General features: G+C 47.9%; 1 protein-coding gene across 2 annotated transcripts in view; it reads right to left on the bottom strand.

Moving 5' to 3' along the window:
- Ark2c (arkadia (RNF111) C-terminal like ring finger ubiquitin ligase 2C) overlaps window positions 1-12,172 on the bottom strand; it is a 97,495-nt gene that overhangs the window by 15,289 nt on the left and 70,034 nt on the right. Inside the window, exons 2-4 of one of the 2 annotated variants that reach the window (XM_057789188.1) lie at window positions 9,523-9,838; window positions 5,704-5,814; window positions 1,021-1,150 (exon numbers count right to left, since the gene is read on the bottom strand). In XM_057789188.1, the coding sequence (XP_057645171.1) occupies window positions 1,021-1,150; window positions 5,704-5,814; window positions 9,523-9,838 (557 nt within the window). The remainder of the gene's footprint in view (window positions 1-1,020; window positions 1,151-5,703; window positions 5,815-9,522; window positions 9,839-12,172) is intronic. The other variant, XM_057789190.1, reaches the window with a different exon arrangement.

Genomic DNA, 12,172 nt, shown 5'->3' with positions numbered 1-12,172 from the left:
CCAGGGATGCTGTGGGGCAGTGGTCCTGTGCTTTGTAAAGATTCGTCACTTGTATTTTAATAAAACGCTGACTGGTCAGTAGCCAAGCAGGAAGTATAGGCATGGCAACCAGAACAGAATTCTGGGAAGAGAAAAGACTCAGTCTATAGTCATCACAGATTAAGCAAGATGCTAGCGCCTCACTGATGAACCATACCAAGCCACATGGATAACACAGACAATTATGGGTTAATGCAGGATGTAAGAATTAGTTAATAAGAAGCCTGAGCTAATAGGCCAACCAGTTTATAATTAATGTAGACCTCTGTGTGTTTCTTTGGGGTTGAACAGCTGAGGTACCAGGAGGGACAGAAACCTCTGTCAACACAGAGAGAGAGGAGTGTGTGTGTGTGTGTGTGTGTGTGTGTGTGTGTGTGTGTGTAGGCCTAAGGTCAGCTTCAGGTATTGTCCCTCAGGAGCTGCCCTCTTCATTTTGTGAGACTGAGGTGCTCAGAAGCACCAGGGGCTCACTGATAAGGCCAAGCTGGCAAGCCAGAGCCCCCGGGGGATCTCCTGGCCTCCACTTCCCCAGCTCTGATGTTACAGGCACACACCACCACGCCTGGCTTTTGGTGTGGGTGCTGGGAATCAAACTAAAGTCTCATGCTTGTACAGCAAGCGTTTTTTACTGACTGAGCCATCTCCCCAGCCCCAGGGCAGAGTCTTTCAGCACTGGGCATTTCCCCCAAAGACTACAGCCTGCAGCGCTGCCTCTTCTACCTGACACCCCTCAGCAGGGCTGGCATTTGGACTTGCTCTGTCTCATCTTCCTCAAGCCGGAATAAGAACTGGGGCTGAGAGTGGAGGGCAGCTACTGGTCTGCCTAGGAGCCGGGACTCGGAGGACCCTGAGCACCGGAGAGGAGAGCCACGGCCTCACCTCAGCGCTAGCATGCAGGAGGCAGTGAAGACTTTTATACCCCGCCCCCGCCCCGCCTCCACCCCCCCCCCCCCCGGGCGCCCCCAGGACTCTATCACTCACCATCTGTGTGGAGGAAGAGTTTCTGGGGAAGTGGTGCATTCGAGGAGCGGCTAGGTAATGCTGATACTGCTGCGGGATGGGCCGCACCTGGAACTGGGCAGGACTCAGGCCAGCGTCCACACTGAGATCCCTGTGGGGACACAGCCTCCTGAGCTACAAGGTCGGGGAGGCACCAACCCATTTCAGAAGAGGTCTCCCACACCACCTTGGGGCTAAGTCGGAACTCATGCTACCGACTCTGCCCTTCAGAGTGGAAGAAAATGGCATTGATTAATCTTCCTACAAGCTGCCTACCCACAACGAGCCATTTCCATGTCTCCCTCCACCCTACCCCCTCCTCGGACCCGCATCTAAGACCCGAGGCACCTGGAACAGCCCAGAACCTTAAGAACCATTCTCTAAGAACCAAGCCCAAGGCTCGCTCCCACGGAAGAGTCCAAATGGAATAGGTCAGGGGTACTGAGCAAAGGAAGCCAGGACCAGATTGAGGACGGGCAGTGACCATATTTTCCCCACTCGATAAAACCTCAGGTGAGTGACTCCCCTCGACTGCTTACCCTACAGGCTAGAAATGAATCCCAGTCCACCCTGTCACTTCCTAAAAGTTTCGAAAAACTCACTTCATTTAAACATGAGTTTCACTAAAACATTTCCAAATTCAATGGAAACTGTAAACCTACAGGCTCAAAATGATAAACAAATTTCAACAGTGTAACATAAAGAAAATAACTCAACGTACATAACAATAACATTTTAAAAATAATAAAAAGTTTAAAGCCAACCTGAGATTAAAGAAAAAGGCCCCTTGGATAGAGAAGGGTACAAATTATCACAGAAGCAGCCAGAAGAGAAAGAATTGACAGAAATAAGAAGAAATCAAAAAGATAATATCAAGCATGAAGGCTGCATCCAGTAAAAATGAAGATGAAGCAAAGCTTTGTTGGACGAGCAAAGGCTGGAAGGAGGTATGGGTGCTGATGGACCAGCTCCACAAAAAATAGTAAGCAAGATCTGCAGACAGAAGAAAATGATGGCAGTAAGAACTTAGATCCTCATAAAGAAACAGAGGAACCGGTGGCTAACAAGAAACGGAGCTCATTTGGGGTCTGTGGAGACCATGCAAGAGGAGAAACTGGAACATTCTGCCATAACCAAAGGCAGGAACGCTATTAATGTGCACCAGGGTCACGGCAGAAGGAATTTTCCAGAAGAGGCTTGCAGCAGCCAGGTTTGGATAATGTGCATGTCAGTAACTAACTGCAAAAAAGATAGTGAAGCCCATGAAAGACATTAAATGTGGGCTGAGATGATGCTGAACAAAAGATCCTCTCTGAAGGATGCCAAGGGACCAGCTCCTAACCCAGCAGCCGAGTAAACAAAGAGAAGACCCAAGCGTCTGACTTGCCCTTTCCCTGACTAAGGTACTTCAGGGTAACCAAAGGGCTGATGAGGGTCATTTCTCATATGAAGCTTTCCAGCAAGCATATGAACAAGAAATTATTAAATTATCTGACACCATTTTGCATCCTTCAAATAGATAAAGACCCAGACAGAGGTCATCAATTGCTGCCAACATCACAGAAGGACAGGAAGCCATACCAGAGTATTTTCTGGTATTCCCAAAGTGTTTCTGCTAAGAAACAAGAGAGGGAGAGAGAGGGAAAGTGAAGGACAAAGTGAGGGAGAAAGGGAGAGGGAGGGAGAGACAGAGAGAACTAGGTAGGAACTTTTAAAATGGTTTCTTAAGACAGAGCCTTACTCTGTAGCCCAGGCCAGAAGTGAACTTACAATCCTCCTGCCTCTGCCTTCAAAATGTTAGGATTGCAGGCATGAGCTGCCATTGGTCCACTTTTGAGGATCACCTGAAGTGACTTCAGAGTGGTCAGAATGTAACAGCAAAAACTAAATAATGGGAACTCAACAGGAGGAGCAATCTAGTTTTCACCCTCCCCAACACACACACACACACACACACAGAGAGAGAGAGAGAGAGAGAGAGAGAGAGCGAGAGCGAGAGAGAGAGAGAGAGAGAGAGAGAGAGAGAGAGAGAGAGAGAGAGAGAGAGAGAAAGAAAGGCATCCTGCTTCCCGTCATGTTTTAAGGTAGCAGAGATTGCATTTTTCCTTCACTGTGAGCCACTGGACAGACTCTATACAGCATCTGCATTCAGATATTGCATAAACCAGCACAGAGCTGTGACCCAGAGCGGACCCATGACAAGGATGGAGACCCTGGGCTGTGGCTCAAGTTCAGGGTCAAGTTTCAGACAGAGATGGAGAAGGGGGCTACTTGAGAATCATCTCCCAAGGCCTGATGCTCTCACTCACTCTTAGGCCAGGATATCTACTTGAAGAATTGACTGGGAAGGGTATGATATCACAAAGTAAGACCAGGATAGCCTTAAACTTGGGGCTGGCCCAGACCTGAGGCCAAATCCTCAGAATGACCCAGGGCGGAATTCGGTGACTTCTGATGGTACTAAAGGAAAGGACTGGGTAGGTGGCGGCTGTTGTGACAACCTTCCAGGAGGTCCCTGCAGAGGGTTAGAAGATCTTTCCCTACAATGCATCTCCTGTCACCCAATTACTCGCTGTCTCCTGGAAGATAAGGCAGCTCCATAGAAGAGAATAGAGATACAGTTAGCATGAGTGATGGACAAAAACAAAGGGGGAAAAAAGCCTTCTCACCATTGGGTCCACCCTTGCTGAAGCAGAGCTCCTTGCAGGGAGGAAAATCTGCTGCCCCAGTGGGGACAGGACCAGCAGAATGAGCTCAGGGGTGGGTCCACACAGGACTGTGGAATGTGGATCAGGCTCACCAGCCTCCCAGATCCTTATTCTTAATGTTTCTCAGAGCAGCAGGGAATGCAGAGAGGTTGACAAGAGAAAGAGGATGCGGGTTGGATGCATAAACCAGCTAAGGACAGGGATGATGCTCCGCACTGCTCCTGACTCCTCCCAAGGGTGACGTCCCACTGTGGACCCCGCCTGTGACACGCCCCACACCGTGTCAGACCCGGTGTTTGTGTTCAAATCGCTCAGCTGTGGACAGGGTTCTGGGGGCTCCGTTTACTGCTGAGGGACAGAACTGAATCCAGACTGCAATTAAACTTTCCTCATTTGAATCTGCTAATTGGGAAAAAGGCTGGGCGGAAGTTGGCAGTAATGCGATCTGTCTTTTAAGAGAGATTGTTCAGCTTAGCGGGGAGTACCTGAGAATGCTGAAGATGGCAGCCAACAGAGCATGCTCACAACACTCTTTCTGGCGCCCAGAAGCATGGGAAACAGTGAAATCAGTCCCAGCTATAATGGAAGGGGCTGTCAAAGCCGTCCTGACCTAACCAGCTTTCCCGGCCCCACGTGTGGAAGAAGACACACTGGCATGTCGTCGCTCTCTTTCCATGGAGGAATATTCTACCCACCCCTTCTTGTATTCTTTATCTAAAAGAAAACAAAGAATTCCAGCATCTGCTTCACCTCCATTCCCCCAAAAGCCACCATTACAGCCTATCTGTTTCTTTCTGTGACTCTTTAGGTGCACATAAGTACACACACATAGATAGATAGATAGATAGATAGATAGATAGATAGATAGATAGATAGATAGATAGATAGATAGATAAGCATATGTGTAGATGGGCACATATATGTCAATATGTGCATCCCTCTTTTGAGTGAACTACCGCAGTATATCACTGTCCTCTGAACAAAACTGCCACCACTTCCTGCTTGGCATCAATCAGGACAGGGCCTGGGGACTGCTGACATCCCCTCAGAGAAGGAGGGATGGAGAGGACCACTAAACTGTCCAGTGAGGCTGCCTTGGGGGTTCCCCATGCTCCTGTAAGCATCTCCCTGCCCCTAAAAGGAAGCCCAATAAGTTCACTGGTTCTCAAGGGGAAACTTTGGTGAAATACAACTTTTGATTTGTCATTTGGACCTTGAAGGGAGCGCATAGACACTGTCCCATTTCCCCAGGAAAGGAATTTTATCAACAATTACTCAGAGTTGCACTGCAGGCATGATGGATGCCCTGTATCCAGAAATACCCAGTGAACTACAGGTCTTTTAAAATTATCTGGGGAGGTCTAGTCTGACTCTAGTTAAGACCAGATCTCTCCTAGATGACAGCTGAGGAGGTGAATGGGCTGTAAAGCTCCAGAAGCATGGGAAAATTTCCTAGGGGTCACCTGTCTCTAAGACACAACACCCTCCATCTTCCTCTTTCACTCCTAAGTCCTTCCCTTACCTCTAACCTCTGCCCACGTCACACCCCATGCATGGCCTTGCTGGTGAGTTTTACCATAGCTCTGTGGATTCTTCCAGACCATCGTCTCCAGAAAGCTTTCCCTGACCACCCTGGCACCTCTGCGTTCTCCTCCCAAGCGGTCCTCTAGAGTCTACTAGTTTGTAGTTCTACTGAACCTGGGAAATATTTCACATCCTGTCTCCCTTCTTTCTGGCAGGACCATCAACCAGAATTGGCCCAGGATAGTGTCCAGTTACACTGAGTTCCTTCCTGTAACCACACCCTGTAGGTGACTGAAGTAGACACCAGGTCTCAGTAGACTGGGGTTTAACCTATACCCTTCGAAAGTGATACAAAACGAAAGCCCCCAGGTCTGGTGAGATCTCTCTCCCTCCCTCCTGCGCTCTGCAGCATCCCACCCAACCACCCACTCACCAGTCAGTGCCCTCAGCCAGATACCGGGGCTGAGGTGTCTGCAGTTGGTGGCCAAAGTCAAAGCTGGGGTGGAGGCGGTGGGGGTGGACAGACACTCGATCCTGACTCCGCCTGTACAGAAAGAAAGAAGCCTTTGTGTTAGGGGCTGCCTGGGCCAGGCAAGCTCCCAAGAGCTCTGAGTGATCTGCTATCCCCACAGAAACTAGAGTTCCCTAACATCAACGAATTTCCCAGGTGAGCAGAAACTGGTCCCCTGTATCCTCCATCCGCTCCCACCATCCGTCTCTCCACCACACTCTTCCTAGTTTTCAAGGAAGTGCCATCCTTCTCCAGGAAGCCTTTCCTGAACACACCAGATCATGGCAGCCTTGCTCCTTAACTTCTCACAACACTGTCTGGCGGCCCCAGCCACCCCAGCCACCCAGTCCCAAATGCCTAAGGACCTATACCTATCATGGAACCTTAGGAATCTCTGGAGCCACCCAGTCCCAAATGCCTAAGGACCTATACCTATCATGGAACCTTAGGAGTCTCTGGAGCCACCCAGTCCCAAATGACTAAGGACCTACACCTATCATGGAGCCTTAGGAGTCTCTGGAGCCACCTAGTCCCAAATGCCTAAGGACCTATACCTGTCATGGAACCTTAGGAGTCTCTGGGGCCATTTAGGTAGCTTGAGAGTGAAAAACCCTATTTTCCTTTTCACCCTTCACTCTCTTGCAAGCAAACAGTGGAACTTTCTGGAAACTTTGTGACATAGGACTCTTCAAGATCTAGTACAGAAGCAGACATGAGGGCACAGATAAGTTCTGCCAAGCTGTGTGTCACAGAGACTTACAAATACATTTTGAGTGGTTCTTCTCACTAAACTGATACATGCTCATTTTTCATAAGAATATTTTATAGCCCCGGGAATCCACAGGTCTCTCCAGCCAGGGAAGCAGTTAGGCTAACTGCAGATCTTCACCTCCCTCTCCTTCTCCAGATCCAATCCCCCAGTCTCATCCCACCTCTGTAGCAGACTACCTGCTGTGGCCTCTCCTCACCCCTCTGTCCCATTCACAGGGGATTAGCCAGATCCTCATGGAACACCCTGCTATCCTCCCTCCTGTGGACCCCCTTAGCACCCCTGTTAGTCCATCCCCATTTATAAGTGTCAGCTCCCAATACCTAGAAACACATTTTGCCTGGAACCCCAGTGGCCACAGCTGTCAGGATCCCAGAAGAATCTCCTACCAGGCAACACACAGTTACCACACTCTCCCAAGAATCAGAGAGGAAACAGAAACCAAAGAATAAAGCACCCAACAAAGACGAGACCAGACATCAGCACCTAGAATTTCAATCTTCCCAAACCCAGATGCCCAGACACCAGCATAAAAACACAAACAATAATAGCCAGAAACCCTACCACAGCAAGCCCTAAGTTTCTAACCCAGCTTAAGCACAAGACAAAGACTTTAAAACAGCCTTTGTAGATACGATAAAGGCCCTTAAGGAAGAAATGGACAAACCCTTAAAAAAATTCTATGAAAACAGAAACAGTGGAAAGAAAGGAATAAACCATTCAAGACCTGACAGTGGAAAGAGGATCAATAAATAAATCCCAAACTGAGGGAAATCTGGAAATGAAAAATTCAGGAACAGAACAGGAACCTCGGAGGCAAGCCTCGTGAACGGAATACAAGAGACAGAAGGGAGCATCTCAGGCACTGAAGACCTGACAGAAGAAATGGATAGCTCACTCAAAGAAAATGTTCACTCTTTAACAATCCCGGCACAAAACAACCAGGAAATCTGGGACACTCTGAAAGATGAAAGCTATGAACAATAGGAATAGAAGAATAAGAAATCCAAGTCAAAGGTACAGAAAATATTTTCAACAAAGCCATCAATGAAAATTTCCCTAACGTGAAGAAGGAAGTGCCTATCCAGGAACAAGAAGCTTAGAGAACACCAAATAGATTGAACTAGAAAAGAAAACTCCCTTGACACGTAACAACCAGAACGCTAAGCATGCAGAACAAAGAAAGGAAACTAAAAGCTGCAAGGGAAAAAGACCAAGTAACATATAAAGACAGACCTATTAGAATTACACCTGACTTCTCAATGGGGACTTTAAAAGCCAGAAGGGCCTGGACAGACATTCTATAAACTCTAAGAGACCACAGAGGGCAGCCCAGATCCAGATGCCACACCCAGCAAAACTTTCAGTCACCATAGATGGACAAAATAAGACATTCCATGATAAAACCAAATTCAAGCAATGAATCTACATCTCCAAACCTACAGAAGGTGCTAAAAAGAGAACTCCAACCTAAAGAGGTTAACCACACCCAAGAAAACACAATAAATAAATAACCCCAGTTCAGCAAATCAAAGAGGGAAAACACACATACACATACACGCACGCACGCCCACACATACACACGTGTGCCCCCACCCACACGTCAGGACAGCCAGAAACACATGGTAAAATCCTGTCTTGAAAAAAGAAGAGGAAGAAGAGGAAGAGGAGGAGGAGGAGGAAGAGGAGGAGGAGAAAAATAAAGATTTTCTAGAATTGAATGAAAACAAGTACGTAACATAACCAAACTTCTAGGACACAGTGCAGGCACGACCTTGGGCACACAGCTCTAAATGGGACATCTCCATCAAATCCCTCCCCTCAGAGCTCAAGGGACTCTGAGGAAGAAAGATGGAAAATGTTTAAGAGCCAGAGGGGATGGAGGACGCGAGGAGAACAACACCCTCTAAATCAACATGATCAAATCTCATATGAACTCACAAACTGATGCAGTACACACAGGACCTGCAGGGTTCTGCACCAGGTCCTCTGTGTAAATATTTATGGCTTCCAGGTTCGTGTTTTTATGGGATTACCGAGTGCGTGTCTTTTCTTGATGTTGGTCTGTTTCGTCTAATTCCGACTGCTAATTTCTTGTCTATTTTATCTTATTTCATTTCATTTTATTTTATTATTACCCCTTAGAAGCCTGTTTGTTTTCTAATGAGAGACAGAAAGGGAATGGATCCTGATGGGAGGGGAGGTGCTGAGGAACTGGGAGGAGCAGGGGGAGAGGATATCATAATCTGTATATATTATGTGAGAAGAAAATTCTATGTTCAATAAAAGAATTAAATTAAAAAGAGAAGGTTTTATTAATTTAGCACGAGGAGTCTATTGTTATTTTTAATAAATTAATAGATGCTTTAAAATTTCTAAGCCCCTGTAAGCAGAGATTCTTCGTAGTTGTTACTTTTTAGTGTGATAAATCCCTGTAAGCAGAGATTCTTCATAGTCGTTACTTTTTAGTGTGAAAAGAACCCCGGAACCCAGAAGACTGAGAGGCGCCCAGCTGTGCGCATCCATTTCTTCTTTACAGCTGAGGCGCAGGTAGGATATTTGGACATTAGGACATTTGGTCTCTGCTAATTGTATTCGGTTTCACGGGTGTACAGCCAGTCGCCAACGCCAGTCTCCAACTAGACGCTGGCCCTTTGGAGGCTCCCTTTGGTATCCTGGTGTGGTTTGAGGAAAAACAAAATCAGGCCACCATGAGAGCTGGCGAGGACTTGAGAGACCTTTAGTGAAACCTCCCGAATGCTACAAACATTCATCGTGCCGCTGACCCCTAACCTGGGTGATGTGAGGAGTCATACTAGACTCTGTCCTGAACGAATGCCACTAACTGAAGCAAAAAGTCATCCCCTGCAGAACCACTTGCGACTGCATCCAACTTTGGCTGCTAGAAGCCCAGCCGCAACCCTTGCCCCTCCGCGACCCCGCCCTCTTTCCTCGGCCCCGCCCCTGCCAACCTGGGATGCGAGACAAGCCTGCGGTGCTGAGCTTCCAGGAGCTGCTGCTGCAGCAGGTATTGCTGGTGCAGGGCCTGAGGTAGGAAGGAGGGACCTGTGACGTCCTGGAACTGCAGGGTGGGCAGCGGGGTCAGCGACTGGTGCAGCGCGCCGCTGTGCTGGTGGGCCGGGGCCATGTGGGCGCTGAGGCCCGGCTGCGACTGCACGGGGTGTGCCAGCGGGAAGTCCGGGGCTAGCTGCTGCGGCTGCGGGGGGCCCAGGTGGAAGTGGCGGCAGGAGGTAGCGTGAGGATGCTGAGACCTTTGAAAGGGGGCACCTGTAGAGGCAAAAGACAAAGAGGTCTCCGTGAGGACCTGCAAAGGGCTCTCCCACCTGAGCTGAGCGGGGGTCCCCCACCCCTGGGCAATCGGAGCTGGTGAAAGACAAGCCCTTCCTAACACAGCTGATCCTACAGGTTTTAATATGGGTGCCGCCATCTTTAACGCTCCCAGGTAAAGGTCCTGTGTGCGCTAGCAGAGAAAGAGCGTTTGTTTTCATGTACGGAGAAGTAGCCTTTTTATAAGCACACGTATTTAAAGGTTCTAAACCCAGCCTGGTTTTCTTGAATTAGGCTCCTCCCATGCAATTTCTTATGTACACCCAGAGAAAATTCAGGGCGACTTAGCCAAGCCCTGGGCTTTCCGGAGCAAGTTCTAATTCCAGTATAAGCAACTAAAATTTTGTGTTGCAGTTTTAAGCAGGAAGGGATCACAGAAAATCTGACCTTTTAAAATACCGATCAAGCCTGAGGTTATTGGCTCACGCCTTTAATCCCAGCACTCGGGAGACAAGGTCTCTCTACATAGCCCTGGTGTCCTTGTCTCAAAAAAAAAGGGGGGGGGGGGTAAAACAAAAATATTTAGTCAAAAAAAAATACCAATGTACTTCTGGTAAGATTAGAATTTACTTAGAAGCAAACAAATTCAGGTATAAGCTAGACTCATGTAACATTTAACTTAGGCTTCAGTAGTTTGTGAATAGAATTGAGCTTAATTACAAAGTTTTGTGGATGCCTGGTTGGACAGCAGAGCATCAGCACTAGAGAAGTCCTCCCATGGGGCAGCCAGCAGATTTTACACTGTATAAAGATTCCCAGAGGAATTCCTGTTAAAACTGGTAGATTCAACCAGGTGATGGTGGCACACACCTTTAACCCGAGCACTTGGGAGGCAGAGGTATGGGTTCTCTGAGTTTGAGGCCAGCCTGATCTACAAAGCGAGTTCCAGGACAGCCAGGACTATTACACAGAAAAACCCACTCTCAAAAAACCACAAACAAACAAAAACCTGGTAGATTTAATCCACATCTGCCTCTTCCCCAACCCCACTAAGATAAGAGAGAAAGGATAAGAAAAAGATAGGGACAGAGGGAACAGGAGAGGTGACACCCGCAGACAACAGAGTTTGGAAAGCAGATGGAGAAATTAGCAAAAGTGAGAAATCAGAAACCCACCACCTACCAAAGGGTCAGGGTGAGTCACAAGCAATGGGCAGAAGCCCTGTGAGGCTAAAGCGTCAGTATGGGGGCAGCAGCTACTTTGGAAGGCGGGCTGGAGACAGCATGGAACTGTAAACCTAGGGAGAAGGATCCTAGGTCTGACAGCTGGGCTACAATGCACAGCTCCTTCCCTTTCCCATCCTCCCAGAAAGGTCCCAGTGCATGGGGGAGGGGACACTAGGCACAGAAGGTAGGGGTACTAATAAAGCCAAACAGGGTCCAGCGAAAATCCATCCCGAAATCTATGGAACTTTGGGACCCCTACTTTCCTCTGTCAACAGCTATATGGCATTGCTCTGCATTCTATACAGGCATGGTGGGCTGGAAACTTGGGGCTGCTTCTTCAAAGAAAGTCGCTGGTCCCAGAAGTGCTCTATGGGTGCTTGTGGTTCAGAACACCCCCAATAAAATGTCCAGTCTATATACCCTGAAGCCCACTTGTCAAATTATTTCTATATGTGTGCATTAGGTTTCTAAACAGCATCTCATGACTTGCTCTGACACAATCAGGAAACTCTACAAAGTGAAGAGAGAGAACATACCTACTTTCATATGAGAAAGAGAGAACGAAAAAACAAGAGAAGAGAGATAATGCAAGGACCAGAAAAAAAAATTCAATATCTTTTTCAAAATAAGATATGAAATCTGTGAAACAACAGGAAGTGCTCTCAAAGGGAACAATGACAAAGATGAAGAGCGCTTGGAAATTAAAATCACAAGGTAAAATCTAGAGTTCAATAGGAGGGCTGGAAGGCAAGCTGAAGACACTCCCTGGGATGCAGATGAGACCAAACTCTGAAGAAGGGAGGGGATAGAAGAGATGCTGAGGAGAAGATGGAGGAGATGCTGAGGAGAGGATGGGGGAGATGCTGAGGAGAGGATGGGGGAGATGCTGAGGAGAGGATGGGGGAGATGCTGAGGAGAGGATGGAGGAGATGCTGAGGAGAGGATGGGAAAGAGGATGGGGGAGATGCTGAGGAGAGGATGGAGGAGATGCTGAGGAAAGGATGGGGGAGAAGATGGAGGAGATGCTGAGGAGAGAATGATTAGGGGAGGATTTTTAAAAAATACTTCCCAGACAGACTGTTTTTCCAGATAGGAAAGGTAGTTTCAG

Source organism: Chionomys nivalis, chromosome 14 (assembly GCF_950005125.1).
Source record: "Chionomys nivalis chromosome 14, mChiNiv1.1, whole genome shotgun sequence".
In the NCBI taxonomy this organism is placed as follows: Eukaryota; Metazoa; Chordata; class Mammalia; order Rodentia; family Cricetidae; genus Chionomys; species Chionomys nivalis.
This window is presented reverse-complemented; position numbering and strand designations above follow the sequence as displayed.